A 19,915-nucleotide genomic window follows, 5' to 3' on the forward strand; every position below is an offset into this window, starting at 1 on the left:
ATTTAATATTTTCATCAAATCTTTGAACATCCCACACGTTTAATCCAGATTCTTTCAACGAACCTCTATTAACCCATAGACATCGGGTTTAGTACCATACTGAGTTTTACACGTAGTTCTATCTTCATACTGTAGGTTCAAGAAAACTTCTAGGAATTTAGGGCAATTACATGTATGATTATAGACTGTCTGCAATCTACATTTGAATTTTCAGGTCAATACAATTTCTTTTTTGGTGTGCATTGCTATCAAAATTGCTACAGAGAATAGTTTTCCTAGTATTGCACTGCAATTTGCTACACACTATACAAAAATTTACATGTACATGTAGATACTGTAGGACCATGAGAGCTTTTCACATACCAGTACATGTAAATGACCAAAATTGCTTATCAAATTTGGTAAGAGAAATTCCAGTATTGGTAACAATCTCAAAATGACTTTTTACAGAATCTAATATAATGACCACCCAAGTGTCTGTTTGTATGAATAAAAAATATGTGCCAAAGGATTTTGGAAGAAATTGTGTAATTGCTGAGAAATAAGCAAAATAAGCGTGGATTCGGTCACTTCCGTCGGGTCTTTATTCCAGCAATAATAATACACTGTCCAAGTGTGTTGGTTATCTTCAGTGTGAACATTTTTCAGCGTAGATTTCAAGATTTCACAAAGTTCAGTTTATGTAACTGTACCAGATCAAGATCCTCGATGATATACTACTGACAATTAAGCCTGGTTTACAGACTTTCTCATGAAATCAGTGTTTACTGCTACTACATGTACTGGCATGACTCTTTAATTTAGGAGTGCATGTATCATTCCATGTCTTTAACCAAGACTAAGCTGAAATCTCTGGCTTAACGCGCACAGTAAATGAAGAGGCAACCAGTCATCCATTCCATACATATTTCATCACTGTGTACATTACACATAGGAGGGTGCGCCTTTAGTCAATGAGATTGATGTGTATACCAGACTCAGTGCACAAAGTCATGTACAAACACTAGCCAAATGTACATTATCCATGTAATGACAGTCAGGAGTGTGATCGTACAGACTTTATGTACATGTAGATGTAGATGTTACATGTTATGCAAACATGTAATTATTTTCAAACACCAAAAAAAAAACTGTCTTTATATACTCAAATCATGGACACAAACTTTTCCTTTTCTTTCAGAAGTCTATATTGGTACATGTACTGTACATACTCTTGTCAAAGGTAAATACATGTATCAGAAGCAGCAGCTCTTTTAAAGGTGAAGATCACCCTGATGAACAGCAGAATAAACAATTTTTTATATTAAAAAATGTGAAGGTTTGAGGAAAATCCATAAAAAAATATAAAAAGTTAATAAGAACTTTAAGTTTTGGATTTGTGACGTAATGTACATGTATATATACATGTACGAGCACGGGAGCAGCTGCCCAATATGTTATCTATTGTATTAAACACAAAATGCAAGAATTTCAATTTTTGTGGTTTGTGATGACTTTAGTTTCTTTTCTTTTTAGGAGTGGGAGTGAAATGATGTTTCTATTGATATGTACAGAGTATACAATAAAAACCCTTATCAATTTTCTGAAAAAATGACATTTTATTGATTTTTACCATACGATATTACGAAAGTTGCTTGCAAATGACGTCATGAATCTAGTTTAACTAAATTCTCATTTATAACTTTTTTATTCTTTTGTAGATTTTCCTCAAACCTTTGTCAATATTTAAAAAATATATTTATGCCATTTTTTTTATACAAGAAACTTTTTGTCAGGGTAAACTTCCCCTTCAAGCAGCAAAGAAAGTATTAAAGACGTAAGCCTATTCACAATCATCAGTTACATGTATGTGATAATCGTTAGGAGACCCAAACATCTTATTTCTACATTGTTTGACATCATAACCCCCATGGGGAAAATCTTGATGCTATATTGTAGTATGTAGAACAATACATCATGTACTACATGTACAGTATACAAAGTTACAGAACAGTTTGAACAGGTGTGATTGTGTGAAGGATTTAAAAATAGTGTGTATTATTTGATACTGATCTTACATGTATATTAATTCATATGAGATTTTAATTCTATCACATGCCCGATCAAAATAGAATATCTGAGAATTTTTGTCGTATATAAAACACCTTCTAAAGAATGGAATGGGCTTTTCATGAAAAGTCCAGAATAGTCTTTATCACAAGCCTTTTGATGTCCAAGTTTGTACTCAAAAAACTTTTTAATAAAAAAAATAAAAATAAAAAATTACTGAGTGGGGGAGGTAAATTCAAATTTAAATCCGAACGATCAGAAAAAATGCCATAAATTTTTATGAGTAAAAAAATGCATTCAATGACCACTATGCTTCTTATGTTGATGATACTCAAGCATACTGTACATTTGTACATGTAGTTAACATCAGTGACCCTATACATGTACATGTACCAAAGCCGCAGACAGACTATATACATGTACATGTACATGGACATCAAGAAATCAATTTTAATATCAAGAAATCAATTTGCATTGTTATCCTGGAGGGTTGACAGTCAAAGCAGGAAATAATTTTGCTTTACAAATTTGAATAGCATTTTGGTCATAAGAGAAAAGCTCTCAACTAAAAACTAATGAACAGACCTGCATATATGCTATATATACAAAAGACTTGCGATGCGATACCAGGAAAATCATTCCCAGCAAAGGGCCTGAAAGAAGTCAGAACACACTCAAGCCCCATAAACGTATGTGCTGTACAATCAAGGAGTTGGAAGCTCCTTTGTACAATGAAATGACAAGTTTCAGGATCCAAAATCAGGCAAAGGCTCTGTGTTAACACATTTATAAATTTTCAATAAGAAACAGGATTAAATGTGAAACTGCTTGCCATACCAATGTCAGTGTACATATTGGTCATTAAAGGGGAAATTCACCCTGATGAAAACTTTGTTGTAAAATGGCAGAAAAAACTATATTGGTGAAGGTTTGAGGAATATACATTAAAGAAAGTTATCATAATTTCAAGTTTTTTATTTGTAACATCATAAATGAGTAGTTACCCCATATATTATGTAATATGAAATGCATAAAAAAAAAGTTTTATGGTTCATAATGACATATTTTCTTATTTTCTTTTTAGCAGGTATGAAATGATTTTTTATTTGATAATGAAGGTACACAAAAATCATTTTCAATTCTCTGAGAAAATGACATTTCATCAATTTGTTAGCATATGGTATGTAAATGTAGAAAGCTGCTCACATCTATATGGCGTCACAAATCAAATAATTAAATTTCTATAAAATATACATGCAAATTTTTGTTCTTGATTGCGTTTGAATACTTTTCCTGCTACTTTTTTTTTCAAAAAACTTTCTGTTAGAGTGATCTTCCCCTTTAAACATGCAGGACTGTCACCCCCCCCCCCCTCTCCTCACCACTAACAACAGAGTATACTCACACAAAACACTGTTCACACCACAATTCACCACTTGAGTTGACGATCCGCTGATCTTCTCTAAATACAGTGTTGCATCGCACACACGCGGACTTCAAAAGCGACATTTCCTTCCTGAAGAAAAGAGAAAGAAATAAAAATCAAATGCCAACAAAATACTGTGGGAGTGCCGCCAGAGGGCGATTTAGCCCCTGCGATGTACAAAATATGACAATTTGATCTGAGCCCATTTCATAAAAAAATGAATACTTTTTCAATTACATAATTATATAGGCCTACATTACAACATATTCGTAATGTGGCCCAGCACCCCAATAAAAATCAACCTCCATGGTATCATTACAACTAGGAAAATGTTTATAATTATTTAGGGGAGTGTTTTAATGCTTCATACTGATTAGCAGAGTTTTTTTCCTTGAGAGGAATACTACATGTAGGAGAACGCAACTGAGGTACACTTTTTAAGTAGTTTTTGCTCTAAAAGTCTAAGGCCTTTAATAGCAAGTTGGGTCAATTTTTTTTATAGAAATACTGAATACCGGTACCATGTTTTTTTTAGTCTCCTATAATGATATTGTTTTTTATTGTAAATTAATGAATTAGCAACGTTAGAACTAACTGGGATAATAAACAATTATATTCTAAATAAATTCAATCATGTACATGTATGCTGATTAGTTTAAATACATGTAGCATCATGTGACCAAACATATTCTCACTATTTGATGTTGAAAATGAAACGCCCACTGAAGAAAAATTACTATTCTGTGACATCAATGATAGTAGTGCACTATTCCATCATTTACGTCACAGAACATTAATTGACACAGATCGCACAAGCTCATATGCGCGTTCCGCTAAGCGCGTAGCTTCAGGAAAAGTAGGTCAGTCAGCGCAAAGCATCTACATGTATATTTTGGTTCAGATTTTAAAAAAGATGAACAATGTGTACAAGAACAATATTATCAAGATCTGTTGTTCTAAATTATTAAATGTGGAATATAAAACAAAAATATACTGGTTAGGCCTTTATTATGAAAGTATCTAGAGGGAATGTTTCATTTTCAGTTGTACAGGCAAAATTACTATTTTCCCTCAGGGCTTCGCCCCATGTTAAAAATAGTATTGCCAGTCAAACCTCAGATAAATAATTCCCATTATACTTACTCAAAGCCTGATGTGCTTGTACATATAGGCTTGATAAAAAAGGAAATTATGTTATTTCATAATGAAGAATCGATGATGATATGATGGTGATGGTGATGCTACTGCTACTGATGATTAGTTGATGATGATGATGCTACTGATGATGAAATCTTCAATTCAGTGTTATAGTTACATGAGGATTATTCTCCTTTTATTCATATCGACTTTCTGTTGGAGTGGACTTGTCCTTAATAATCAATGCAGAGCGCCGTAATGTATTGTAGACCTAGATCTACTGTACAACACTCGACAGCTAACTTTAATAGACTTCTTAAGACCAAAAGCTACGATCTCTGTTGTTTGTTCCGCTGAACTCCGTTGGCTCCACTCACCAATCACAGAGACGAAGTTCTACATATAACTCGATCTGTACAGGGACTTAATGGCCATTGGCCTATATGTATGTTTCTGTATTACACTACAGGGAAAAAGAAACTTGGCATTCGGGATCGTGAAACACGCTAGCAAATGTGCGGGATGGTCTAACGGGATTTGAACGGATTTGTAGCGGGAAACTCAAAAGTGAGACGCAAATTCTAGCGTGCTCGGTCGTGATTTTATCGTGCGCGGTCGTGATTTTCATCCCCGCTTCTAACGTGATTTCCATGCTTCCACCACCGAGATCCCGTTGGTTTGACGCGCGTTTTTGCGCGATAGATGTATGCGCAAGCTAGTTTCAGGACATGCGCGCGCACCTTTTAAAAGGCGAGACAACAACAGGAAATGATTTTAAAGGGAATGATCACCCTTGCGCGAAACTGAACAAAAAGGATTGAAGTGGAAATGTAACTGTATTGACGACTTTCATTGCTAATTCATTTTTACTCTGACATGAATATTGCGTGTTTCGTTCACAGATCATTCATTGAATATCCGAATGTGTTTTTTTTTGTAAAGAGGAAACCCTTCTTATTCATGATTATAAGGCGGGACATGTTTTAAGATTGTCTTGAGGCTTTCACAATTTCAGATAATGTCCATTTACATTTTGAACAGAATTTATGTTCTCCGATAAGAAATATTAAAGACGCATTTTCGGAATAATAGAGACATCCCGGTGTGACACAAACGGGTATAAAATGATAATCTATAAAATGGTTGAAGTTCCTTAACATATTTGTAAAGAGTTATGAAATGGGAATCATCTGACTGAGATATTTCAAGTCCGGTGTCGGCCCTGATGGTGTTGAAATTTTGATTGCTTCCCCTAACTCTAAAACTTATTCAAGTTTGCATAACTGATTCAGATCACATTATTGTCATCTCAACAACTAGTGATTGACTTTTCGGGACCATCTTCATTTTATGTTTGGCGTTATAATCGTATAAAAATTGACCATACACCAACACCAAAAAGGTCAACACCGAACTTGAAATCACCCATTTACGACTTGAAATTAATGATGATCTAAAAATAATTGTAAGTTCTTAACAAATTCGTAAAGAGTTTTGAGGTTAAAATATAATCATATCGATATGATTCATGACGTAAAATCACTCAAATTTACTTCCGAAATATATGAGTTTCGCTTCGATCTTGGAGCACAGACCCTGATAAAAAGGTACAAAATATAATCTAGAAATTGTTGATGGTTCTTTATTCGTAAGAGTTATGACGTAATCATGTCAGCTATGATTTATGACATGAAATTATCATACTCAGCATTTGAAAGATACGAGTTGCGCTTGGATATTGGAGCTCCTTGGTCTGATTAAAGCGTATGAAAATGATTGATAATCTATTAATTTTGTTGAAGGTTCTTGACATAATTATTCGTAAAAAGTTTTAAGGAAGAAAGTAATCATATCCATGTAATCTATGACGTAAAATAATTTTTCTTAGCTTTCGAAAGCTACGAGTTTCGCTTGGATATTGGAGCACCTTAGCCAGATCAAATTATATGAAAATGGTAATGTAAAATTGTTGAAGGTTCTTAACATATTCGTAAAGAATTTGGAGTTAAAAAATCATTATTAGCTTTTGAAAGATACGAGTTTCGCTTGGATATTGGAGCGCCCTGGCTTGATAAAAAGTATGAATAATCTAGAAATATTGTTGGTTTTCAACATATGGATTCGTAAAATGTATTGAAGTATAAATCATATCATATCGATATGATTTATAACGTAAAATCGGATACTTCACTTTCGAAATAATACGAGATTCGATTGGATCTTGGAGCACACGGCATGGTAAAGAGGTATAAGAAATAATAATCTAAGAATTGTTGAAGGTTCGTATTCGTAAAGAGTTGTGAGGTAAAAATATCACAAAAATATGTTATACGACGTGAAATCATCCCTAACATTTGAAAGATACGAGTTGTACTTGCCTTTTCTAAAATATTTTTTTTTCAAATGAGTTTCGTTACGACTTGAGATCTTGAAGAAGGCACCAAAACAAAATTGTTCGGAAACAAACGCATTTACCATGTTTACGGCAATAAAAGAGACGTTCATTTTGATTGCACAGAGCGAAATATTTTCTTCCTCTTCTCTTCCTCCTCTTTTGTAGTTTATTCCTTTTTTTATTTTCCTTATAATTTTCTTTGACTTCTTAGCCATGTCCTGAACCTGGTCCTTTCTTATTTCCCTTCCTTTTGGACAATTCCAAAAAATTATCAACCTTTTTGTACGTCCGATTCCCTTTTTTTCTCAAGTTTTACTTCATTTTCATAAACTGACCACACTGCAAAAACTGCGGTGTTTATTGAACAACAGTCTGGAATATATGACCACACGAAAGAAGTGTTGAAACAACACCGGCTTTAATTCAAATCGATGATTTATTAATAATAATTGGTGTTGTATAAACGCATATTTGGAATTAGTCCAAAACCAAACCAATGTTTTTTTAACACCTCTCTAGTGTGGTCATATAGATTCCAGACTGGTGTTGAATTAACACCGCAGTTTTTGCAGTGCACAGACTGTCAAAAGTAAAAGAAATCAGGGACAGAAAATTTCATGAATGTCCCGGTCGGACGGATACGGAATATGGAGTTGTCCTTTTTTGTCATCTTCTCCGTGTCCTGCACACGATTCTGCATTTTATTTCCCATTATCCCCAATATTCTTCTCTCTCAGCATTCGATCCGCAGTTGTTAGAAAAATATACAAAACTTTATAACAAGTTGTACACATTATATTCCACTCACTATACATTAGTTGGGTGGATGAAAGATTTATTCGCACAAAATATGATAATGCTTTGAAGGGCGGTTGGGGTTGCCGCAATGCAAATGGATATGACTTAACACTCATCATATCAAATACATAAATATTTTTAAAATCAATCAGACTTCCACCCCCGAAAAAATACACCAAAATACAGATAGGCCTATTACAATTTTTTTACGATATGACACCAGCTTTGGAATATCGCACCCCTCTTTCCATAAAGATGTTTGGTCTCTTGAAAATAAAATCTACTGATAGTGTGCTTCATTATGTTGTGAAAATTTGGAAATATAGGAAAATTACTTATCACGTTATTTTAAACAATTTATTATTTTCAGAAAATGAAGGCTTTGACAATTTGTTTTGAACATTTCCATTTACTATTCAAATCCTCTTAGGAATTAAGGTACAATGTCTGTCTTGATGAATAGAAAAATGATGGAAAATAAAACTACTCGTTCTTTGAATGAACCATGGATACAAGTGATTAAAAAACAGAATTGATGAACAGAAAATGCGAATGTCAGCTGGGCAAATCTACATGTTCTTTGAATGAAAGGCGTAGCTGAAAAAAACAAACATAGGATTGATGAACAGAAATGCGAATCCATCCCTCCTTCAGATAAACAAAGTAACTGATTAAATATAAAAAAAGAGTTGCTGACGAACAGAAAAATGATGGAAAGCGAATCTATTCGTTCTTTGACGTAACTGATGAAAAAACAATTGATGAAGAGAAAAATGATGGAAAGGGGATCTATTGGTTCTTGGAATGAACGATGTAACTGATAAAATAAAAATACAGAATTGTTGAACAGAAAAATGATGGAAAGCGTTTCTATGAATAAAAGACGTAATTGATGAAACAATTAAAAACATAATTTTGGGGACTAAAAAAATGATGGAAAGGGAATAGATTTGTTCTTGCAATGAACGATGTAACTGATAAAATAAAAATACAGAATTGAACAGAAAAATGATTGAGAGTGAATCTTCTTTGATTAAAAGTCGATAGTGATGAAAATAAACACATGCAGAATTGATAAACAAAAAATGATGGTTAGCCAATATAGTCATCTCTGTTCAATTCTTAATAGATTTCGTATCTCAAAGGTTGTGTTTTTTTATTTAAGTTATTCTATAACTATATGATTAATTCCGTTACAATAACTTGATTCTAAATCTCTAATTCATAACTCCATAGATAAAAACTCAAAACTGAATAATACTCGTCCTTTGAATGAACGTCGTAACCGATTAAATGAAAAAAAAAGCATGAACAGAAAAATGATGGCAAGCAAATCTACTCGCTCTTTAAATGAACGACGTAACTGATAAAATAAGAAATACAGAATTTATGAACAGAAAATGGCGGAAAGCGGATCTTTTAACAAAAGACGTAAGTGATGAAATAAAAAAAAAAGAATTGATGAACAGAAAATGATTGTGAGCAAATCTTCTCGTCCTGTAAATGAACGACGTATTACGGATTAAAAAAACAACGAACAATGATGGAAAGCAAATCTTCCTCGAATAAAAGACGTAAAAGTGATGAAATAAAAAAAACACATAATTGACGAACAGAAAATTATGGGAGACGAATCTCACTTGTCCTTTAGATGAACGACGTATTACAGACGTAACTGATAAAATAAAAAATACAGAATTAATGAACAGAAAATAATGGAATTATGGAAAGTGAATCTTCTTTGATTTAAAGTCGTAAGTGATGAAAATAACACAGAATTGATTAGCAAAAACATGATGGTTAGCAAATATAGTCATCTCTGTTCCATTCATAATATGGATTTCGTATCTCAAAGGTTGTTTTTTATTTAAGTATAACTATATGTTTAATTCCGTTACAATAACTTGATTCTAAATCTCTATTTCATAATTCCATAAATAAAACTCAAAACTGAATAATACTCGTCCTTTAAATGAACGTTGTAACCGATTAAATGAAAAAAAAGAGAATGAACAGAAAAATGACGGCAAGCAAATCTACTCGCTCTTTAAATGAACGACGTAACTGATAAAATAAGAAATACAGAATTTATGAACAGAAAATGGCGGAAAGCGAATCTTTTAACAAAAGACGTAAGTGATGAAATTAAAAAAAAAACAGAATTGATGAACAGAAAATGATGGTTAGCAAATCTTCTCGTCCTTTAAATGAACGACGTATTACGGATTAAAAAAAACATTGAACAGAAAATGATGGAAAGCAAATCTTCCTCGAATAAAAGACGTAAGTGATGAAATTAAAAAAAATACACATAACTGACGAACAGAAAATTATGGGAGACGAATCTCACTTGTCCTTTAGATGAACGACGTATGCAGACGTAACTGATAAAATAATAATAATAAAAAAATTAATGAACAGAAAATAATGGAATTATGGAAAGTAAATCTTCTTTGATTAAAAGTCATAAGTGATGAAAATAACAAAGAATTGATGAACAAAAAAATGATTTTTGGCAAATATAGTCATCTCTGTTCCATTCTTAATATGGATTTCGTATCTCAAGGTTGTGTTTTTATTCAAATTTCTATAACTACGATTAATTCTGTTACAATCTCTATTTCATAACTCCATAATAAAACTCAAAACTGAATTATACTCGTCCTTGAATGAAAGTCGTAACCGATTAAATGGGAAAAAAGAATGAACAGAAAAGTGATGGTAAGCAAATCTACTCGTTCTTTAAATGAACGACTAACTGATAAAATAAGAAATACAGAATTTATGAACAGGAAATGGCGGAAAGCGTGATGATGAAATAAAAAAACACAGAATTGATGAACACAAAATGATGGTTAGCAAATCTACTCGTCCTTTAAATGAACGAATTATTACTGATTAAAAACAACAACAATGAACAGTAAATGATGGAAAGCGAATCTTTTATAAAAGACATGAAATAAATAAAAACACGTAATGAACAGAAAATGATGAAAATACTCGTTGTTTGAATGAAATACGTACCTGATTAAAGTTTTATAAAATTACAGAAAAGATAAAAATGAAAGATAAAAAAGGATTATCTAATCGTCCTTTAAACGGAAGAAGTCATTGGTAACAAACACTGGAAAATAAATCATGGAGCTAGCACCGTAAATAAACATTGGAAAGAAAATCTACTCGTCCTTTAAGCCAAAGACGTAACTATAACTATAACTGGGTCACTCGGTCAAGAGCTGCGCACATGGATTTCTATCGGGGGACGCGTTTGATGCGCGCGCTAGCAGTGGCCCGCTGTCTATCGGGAATTAAGGATTTTCTATCGGGTTGATAGCGTGTTGAAATATCGATCTTGCGGGTTGAAAATCCCGTTATCCATTTTGAAGTGGCCAAAAAATAACGGGATTGCATCGTGATTGCTTCGAGATTGCATCGTGTTTTGATCAAAAAGTGCCTAACGGGAAAATGCGCATCCCGCAAAATCATGCCAAGTTTCTTTTTCCCTGTAGTGTAAGTTAAAATCAACCAGGGAAGTGGGAGTTGTGCGACGGCCGAAGTCACTTTTTTTCCCCTTTTCAGTTATTTTTCCCCATATTGGTGCGTTTCAGGCCAAACAGAATAATTTGGTCCAGTTCTTTTTGCATTGTTAACCCCCTAATAATGGTGGCTGCACGATAGCAAGCCGTCTGTGAAAGACCGGAGAAATTAAAAAAAAACTAAAATGTAAATTAAAAACTCCTCGAAACAGACGGCTGTCTAACTTATTTGTTTAGTCTAGTCGTCTAGATCTAGTAACGTATTAGACTTAGATCTAAGATCAAGAATCTAGTCTCAGCTCAGAAAGAGTCTTAGTCTAGTTGTAAGGATTGTCACTGTTATTGTCAACCGATACCGAGATGATCGTCTGTGTGATCGGGGTCGGGGGCGATTGCAAAATGGAAGCTTCTCGCCAAGTGACTTACCGTGATCTTCAGAGATTAATGTTGCTAGATTAAAGGTGTTTTCGTTTTAATTCCTGTCTGATTTCTGGTTATTCCTGTCTGTACTTTTGGATCCCCTTATAGTGGCGCTGCGAGCAGGGTCATTGTGCTATGGAATCGAAGAAATCTAAGGGTTTTCCTGCCTGAAAATGCTACGTGCCGTACCTTGCAAGTGAGTTAACCGCTCCACGAAATTTATGTGTGCCCATGTATTGTTTTGTGTGTGAGCTGCCCTATATACATGTAGTGAATTCGCATTTGATACGGCATGAATTTGATGCTGTTTTTTTTGGAGTAGTTGAGAATTTAATAGTGGAAAATGACATGTCAAAGACAGATAAGTTTCTGAAAATTCAGTTCAGGATTGAGTTTGTCATTTTGTAGTGTATGTTTCAGCTCAGACTCAGTTCGATTGGGATGGCTTTCCCGAATACAGAGTAGTCGATACAGAAATTAGTTCATGGTCTGAATCTCAAGCTTGGTTGGCTGAGTGAGGTTGTCCTCGCTATTCTTGTTGTTGATTGGGTTTGACAGTTTAACTTGGAAGTGGATGTTCATGGAATTTAAGGCCATTTTCATTGATCTATGTGTGACCGATGGTCGTTGAACTCTTGTATTAATAGGCCCTGGAAACAAAAAAAATAAAAATCTAAATGAATTTGTAAAAAAAAAAAATAAATAAATTATTAAATATAGATCTAGTCTAGTGTTAATGAATAAATAAATGAACAAGGAGATAGACCTAGAATGAAATAGAAAAGGAATAGGCTGCAAGTAATTAAGAAACGCGAAATACATGTAAACCTTCCATCAAGGTGTTGGCTCATTAAATAGTAATAATAATAAAAAATAAAAGTAGGTCCAATAATAATAAATAATAGTAATAATAAAAAGACCATCAATTATAAGTAAACATACTTGAACATGACAGACCGATCAGCGTACCTCAGCCGGTTCACTGCCGAGCACATAGCACATTTGTGTGAACTAAATCACATAGATATCAGTAGTGTCAAAACTAAACAAGAACGTATTGCATGCTTGTGCGATCTGCCAAAACTGGTTGAGGATGAGCCTCAAGGTGCTGGTGTGGGTATGCAAGACCTCTTGGAGGTCATGAAGCACATGGAGAAGTCCCATTATCAGGAAACTGAAAAACTTTGCCAATCTCTACTGCCAGATGCACTCTCTAGGATCCATAAGGCAGAGGTTGCTCCCATGGTGGGAGTTGTTAGTAAGACTTTCGTTAACAATGATCATGAAAGTCAAGAGGAGGAGTATTGTGCAGCTAGTGATTGTACTATCCCAGATGATAAGGTGGTTGACTGGATAGAATGTGATGATTGTGATAAGTGGTATCACCAAGTATGTGTTCATATTGACCCACAGGAAGCTAAAGATCTCAAAAGATACTCCTGCCCATCTTGTGCAAATCAGTCACGAATCAGTGAAGGAATTGCAGTTTCCTCGGAATTGACAAAGGCTTCTGTTTTTAGAGCTCAGAGGAATGACCCTATGCTCTTACTAATGATTCAAAGGATTGAGAAGCAGGAGAATAATGGAGATGTGAATCAGACGAGTACGGCTTTCAATTTGAAAGATGGAGTGTTGTATAAGGATGAGTGTTTGGTTATCCCTAAATCTCTTCAGAGTGCTGTTTTAGCCGAGTGTCATTGCAAGCCCACAGCAGGGCATCTTGGGAGAAGGAAGACTCTTGAAAGGTTGAAGTCCATGAATATTTGGTGGAACGGTATGTCACGATCGGTGAGAAGCTTCATCCGCGGTTGTAAAGTTTGCCTTAAAACCAAACCCTCTTACCAACGACGTCAGGGGAAAATGTTGTCTACTACCTCATTTGGACCATGGGAGAAAGTTGGTGTGGATCTCATGGGGCCTCTCCCAAAGTCATATGCTGGACATGAGTACATCTTGGTGGCTGTCGACCACTTCTCTAAGTTCGTAGAGATTCTACCCTTGAAGTCAGCTAGCAGCCAATCGATGGCTGCTACTCTAGTGAGGGAACTGTTTTGCAGGTATGGACCTCCAAAAGCCTTGTTGTCAGACAACGGTCCCCAGTTCAGGAGCAAGGCTTTGAATGCTGTCTGTGAGTCTTGGGGGATTGAGCAGATCTTCATCACACCCTATCACCCCCAAACCAACTGGGTAGAAAGGGTGAACCGTAACATCAAGGCAATGCTCCAAGCTTACTCTGAAACTGATCATCGCCAATGGGACATTCATCTTGCAGAGTTTGCATTTGCCCTCAACAGCAGTAGCCATGACACTCTTGGGGTGGAACCATCAGTGGTAATGTTTGGACGACGCTTAGCTTCACCTTTGACTAATCGCCTGCAGGTGGAACGAAGCAAGGACATTCCAACACAAGAGGAGATCTCAAACAATCGTCAGAAAATGATCAACAGCTCCAAGCAATATTATGACCAGGGTCGTGATGCGTGCCGCATAGCTGAAGGAGACAAAGTCATGGTTAAGACTTATCCTCTGTCAAATGCAAAGAAAAACTTCTCAGCCAAACTGGCGCCTCGGTGGACTGGGCCGTTTCGCATCCAGGAGAAACTGACCCCAGTCAACTTTCTCGTCTGCAATGAAGCCAACAATAAAGTGACACGCATTGTTCATGTTGACCAACTAAAGAGGTGCTAATTCCTTCAAACTTTGTTTTTCCACTTTTTGAACAGTTTTTGTGAGCCGTACAATTCAGTGGGATCATGAACTTATATGTTTGGATCATTTGTTTTCATGACTGGATCAAGAGCAGACTTGAATTGATTTGGATAGCAACCCGTATTTTCCGGATTGGATTTGAACAATGATAGATTTATATTGAAACACTCATATTCAACCACGGACCTTGATAATACGCATGTTTTGCTGGAAAGTTACCTTTGTGAAGTTGTGAACCCTATTAACGACTCAAGATGTCTACCATAAAGTCTTGGACCATTCTAAAAGACAAAAATTCTCATCACATGATGTGATTTCTTCATGCATTTTGTTGAGCTTATTAATGCTGTGCTACTTGTCCAGCTTCAGTTAACTATCTGGACTGTGCTTGTGAATGATATCGTGAAAGATTCATTTTTTATTATATACATGTATTGGTTGGATTTGCGAATTTATATACATATGCACCCACACCTTCAAAGGAAAAAAAAAAAAACTGAAACAAAAGGAAAACAAACCCAACAAATTACAGTTTCTTTACGCCAGTGTTTTTCTTTGAAGAATATGGCGTTATAACAATTTGACACTTGTTTGTTTTGTTGTTTTGTATTTAGGACTGTTGCTCTTCGAAGTTTTGAGCACTCTGACACATTAAGCTGTGCTGGTGTTAGCACTTTTGGCTCTTTTTTGGAAAAATTTCTTCTTATATTTTTGTTCGAGCTGTTTTGTGCATAAAAAAAAAAAAAAAAAAATACCCAAGGGGTATTTTGGTGGGGGAGAGTGTAAGGATTGTCACTGTTATTGTCAACCGATACCGAGATGATCGTCTGTGTGATCGGGGTCGGGGGCGATTGCAAAATGGAAGCTTCTCGCCAAGTGACTTACCGTGATCTTCAGAGATTAATGTTGCTAGATTAAAGGTGTTTTCGTTTTAATTCCTGTCTGATTTCTGGTTATTCCTGTCTGTACTTTTGGATCCCCTTATATAGTTAACATGGACAAAACTATGAAAGTAAAAAAGGCCTAGCTCAATTGTGGAATGGACAGCAAAAGCCAAAAACAAAGAGCAAGATGATGAAGACAACACAATTCAGAGTTCCAGACATTTATTCATGTTCGTTTGACAGTCAGTGAGACAGCTGACAAGCATGACGAGTAACACTAACAGAGTCTGAGTGAGAGACTCACTCACTCAGTCTCAGTTCAGCTGACTTTGCCTGATTGCCTCATTTTATTTAATTCAGCTTGTCTCAGTTCTTAAACCCCTAACATTACATGCCCTACATAACATGGGAATTTCTATTTGATCATTTACAATAATTTTAACGAAAATGTGTAAACTACATGCTACAGCGTTGTAATCAGATACCACTGGCACTGCAGTAGACGTTTCCCGGCTAGCTAGTTTGACCTCTAACTCGCCGACGTGCTTAGGGGCAACCTCCGGTATGCGAAGCATTCAGAATCCGCTGCATTCGCAAACTGCTTCTCCGTTGACTCATGCTGAGCGCGATAGAATTTCCATAAATAAATACAATTTCTGACTATAGGAACTGCTAATACATAGGCAGATATACTGGAAATTGGTGGTTTAAAAGCATTCCAGCTCACAACATCAAAGACTTTCAATAACAAATATTAACTTGATAGCAAACACTCACGTTTTTGTCATCGGTGATCGATTAAATCTGCCAAAAAGCCACTCCTAAAAATATAAGATCCGCAGTTTAGCGGAAGTCGACAGTCAACAACAGTGCAGTGTGCAAGAGGTTTGCTGATTCCTCTCTCAAGAGCTATGTCCTATGCATATTGCGATACTTGAGGAATCAGCGAGAAAAAGTAGTCAAAGGATCGGCATGGGAGAGGGTGGGTGGGTGGGGGGTATTGGTTGGTGGGTGGGGGTATTGGTTGGTGGGTGGGTGGTTGGGTTGGTTGCGTGGTGGGTTGGTGGGTGGATTGGTTGGTTGGATTGTTAATTGGTTGGTTGGTTGGTTGTTTGGTTGGTGGGTGGGTTGGTGGGTGAGTTGGTTGGGTGGTGGGTTGTTGGGTGGCGGCCGGATGGTGGGTTGGTGGGTGGTTTGGTTGGTTGGTTGGTGGGTTGGTTGGTGGTTGGGTCAGTGGGTGGGTTGGTGGGTTGGTGCCTCGGTGGGTTGGTTGGGTGGTGCAGGGGCGAATCCAGGATTTTGAAATAGGGGGGGCGACAGCGGCGAGGGAGCGAAGCGACCGAGCGGGGGGAGGGTGTGGGAGGGGGGATACCCCCCTCCCACGGCAAGGACTTTTTCAAAAAATCATGTCCAAAAGTCGTATTTTGAGAGCACCTTTAGAAAAAAAATGCACACTTAAATCACTGTAACTTCATGAATAAAAGACACATACTGACTCATTTAGGAGCTGGTTTCCAGTCACACAACATACATTTGGCAAAGGCTCTTCACTTGCTTGCATCGTGAGATTGAAACGTCAAATTTAAATGGTACGAAACTTTTTTTTTTTTTTTTTTTTTAAAAAAACAAGTGCACACCTAGTACCAACAATGCATACAGCATTTCCATTTATTTGAAAGCAGGATAAAAGAGCATTGTAGATTAAATGCCTTGCTCACGGGCATAGGTGCCGCGGCCGGGGATCGAACCCCGGACTTTCCATGTATAGTCAGGCGCCTTAGACCACTCGGCCACGGCACCTCTACCTGAGACTTGTAATCGATAAGTTCCGAATAATCCATTCTGTTTATTGTCATTTGTGTATTTACATTGTGTGTTTCAAACGAGAATTGTTTAGTCGTATGGCAACATGCATAAAATTTGGTTCTTTTTTCCCCAAAATGGACAGTAAATTGTTACAAACTACAGAAAAAAACGACATCATCTTCTGGTAATCAACCTTTTCCCTCGTATTATTTTCAAATCATCTTCAATAATCCAGTCATTCTGCACAACCTCAAAGTAATATAATGCTTCTTAAGGGGATTCTCATCATTTTTATTGTTTACGTTCAAAGTCTCTCATCGCGTTGCCATCTTAACTTATGACCAGCCAGGATGAAATTGTATTTATATTTATTTTAACATAAGATAATCAATTTTTACGAAGCACTTGTTAAAACTATACCACAAATAATTAAATAAGGTCAATGATAAAATGCTAGAAAATACATGTAAGGAGCTTTGATATCCAGTCCATAATTGTATAAGTTATAACTATCAGTGGCAGAAAATCAAGTCACGTCAATCGGACGGGTGCGCGGAGGAACACATCAGGGAGGGGGAAATCTGTCTTCCACCAACCTCCTTGGTCAGATGGATTTGGGTTTACGCGCATATCATCGGCAGCGATCGGGGGGGGGACGGGGGACGTGTTCTCCCTCAAATATTTCGGGGGAGGTCGTTCCCCCCCCCCCTAGATTTTTAAAACTATTTTTTTTTTCCATTTTGCTGGCAATTTTTTTTAAAAGATATATTGTAATCAGCAAACCTATAGATTATCAAACATTAAAAATGGGGTCAGGGGGGGAGGGGTTAATGTGACAATTTCTACTTTTTAACAATACACAATGTGTCCTCGAGACGTTTTTCCCCAGCACGAAAGTATTTTTATTCTCCCCAGGCGCGTACGCAGGATTTTTGAAAGGGGGGGGGGGGTTTCGAGCTGATTTTTTTTTTAAATCTCCCGCCCAGTCTCTAAAAAGTGATGAGCGGGGGGGGAGGTGATGATTTTTTTTTTATTTTTTTTCAGCGCTGCAAATAAGACAATAACATTTAAGTGGGGATGGGTATGTAACAGTGCGGTCATGACCCGCGAGCGAGCAGAAATGTTCTCGTTTTTGCGTTGAAAACATAACCTTTTTGTCAATAGTTTGTTGGTATCATAGTCGATGCTACATGTCCTTCGGATCGTAGCACTCATGATATGGCCAACCGCGTAGCCAGGATTTCATTTTGGAGGGGGCGGTAAATGCACGCGAAGCGTGCCAACCAAAGGTGCCAACACTTACAGAGCGCGCGAAGCGCGCTCCCTAGGGGGTGGGTGCAGGGAGGGGGAGTTTCCCCCTCCAGCGCGAAGCGCGAAGCTTTTAGTGTTTCATAAATTAAAATGAAAAGGAGCCGTTTCTCTTGTCTCTAGTACCTCCAATTCGGTTGACTATATTGCGATTTTGAACCTTGTTTTCAAAATTGATTGTAAACGCACAAAAGAGGTATACAATGGAGGAAATTAAAATGATAATAACTCCGCGCGAAGCGCGGAAGCTAAAGTGATTTATCAATTTTTCTTGCCATAAAAAGGGTCCCGAGAAAAGGGTATTCTCAAAGATATATTGAAACTTTCTTTGGAAAGATCAGATTTGATTACAAACAATTTAGCATCAGTGCATATTTTTAACTCGCAAAACAGAGGAGAAGATTGGTAGAGGAAGATATTCCTCCCCGCGATGAGCAATGAAACTCTGAAATTTCAAAGGGCGGACGTTTCATCAAATGTAGATATCTCTAATACCCAATCGTCTCTAATTCAATTGATTTTCTAAGATTATTGAACTTCATTACAAGGAAAATAGTGCGCATAAAGTTGAAACTTCTGTGATTTATTGAAATTATCTATCTATAATAAAGGATGATTAATTTTTTTGACTTATCCTGAAGCGCTTCATTTTGAATATAAAGAAACTTAAGTGTCATTCAAAATTTCAAACTGAGGGCGCAAAACAGGACAGGAGATGAATGTATACAGGGAAATGACATGAAGTTTAATACAATTTGATAAAAAAAATATTGTACTTTTTTATTTAATACGACACGAATTCCATACCTTCCTCTGTTTGCCCCCAAATTATGGTTGTTTATAGTAATGAGCTGAAAAGCGGGAGAAGCTGACTTTATGGAGGTGACGGCAGAAACTGATATAAAGATTTTACCCGCTCGGAGCCGACCAGACCAGAAGTTGCGCGATCAATTGAAAAAAAAAAGATAACTTCATACATTTACTTCGGCCTAACCTTACTCAAATTCATGCCCTAATGTATACAATTTTAACTTTAACTGGCAAGAAGCACATAGCTGAGGTGGAAAAACAGGGTTAGAGAAAAGGTGGGGGAACAATGGAGAACTTCAATATTGTCATTTAACCGCGCGCAGCGCGGAAGCAAAATTCATATATGAATTTAAAGCAAGAAGAGTGAAGGAGTTTCTCTTTTGAGAAAAAAATAAAGAATAAATAGAAAAAACACAAAGCTACCTTTCTTCCCTTTCCTTCCTTCCCTTTTCCTTTTCTCCTCTCCTTTTTTCCCTTCTTTTTTTGTCTTTTTGGGGACTTTTTTTGGGGGGGCGACCGCCCCCCCTGGCTACGCGCCTGGATATGGCCTTGATCAGAACACTAGAAACTTGAGAAATGTCATGAATAATTACGAGCGAGCGGAGCAAGCGAGCCGAAATGTTTGCGTTTTCCGTCA

The 19,915-nt window shown here is 36.4% G+C and overlaps 1 protein-coding gene across 1 annotated transcript in view; it reads right to left on the bottom strand.

Moving 5' to 3' along the window:
* The window catches only part of LOC121430103 (LIM and senescent cell antigen-like-containing domain protein 1), a 28,571-nt gene extending 12,333 nt beyond the window's left edge, over positions 1–16,238 (bottom strand). The window contains exons 1-2 of the mRNA XM_041627377.1: positions 16,132–16,238; positions 3,455–3,565 (exon numbers count right to left, since the gene is read on the bottom strand). Coding sequence (XP_041483311.1) covers positions 3,455–3,565; positions 16,132–16,142 — 122 coding nt within the window. The 5' untranslated portion in view covers positions 16,143–16,238. The remainder of the gene's footprint in view (positions 1–3,454; positions 3,566–16,131) is intronic.
* Between the last annotated feature and the right edge of the window lie 3,677 nt (positions 16,239–19,915).

The sequence above is a fragment of the Lytechinus variegatus genome, chromosome 16, assembly GCF_018143015.1.
Source record: "Lytechinus variegatus isolate NC3 chromosome 16, Lvar_3.0, whole genome shotgun sequence".
Classification (NCBI taxonomy): Eukaryota; Metazoa; Echinodermata; class Echinoidea; order Temnopleuroida; family Toxopneustidae; genus Lytechinus; species Lytechinus variegatus.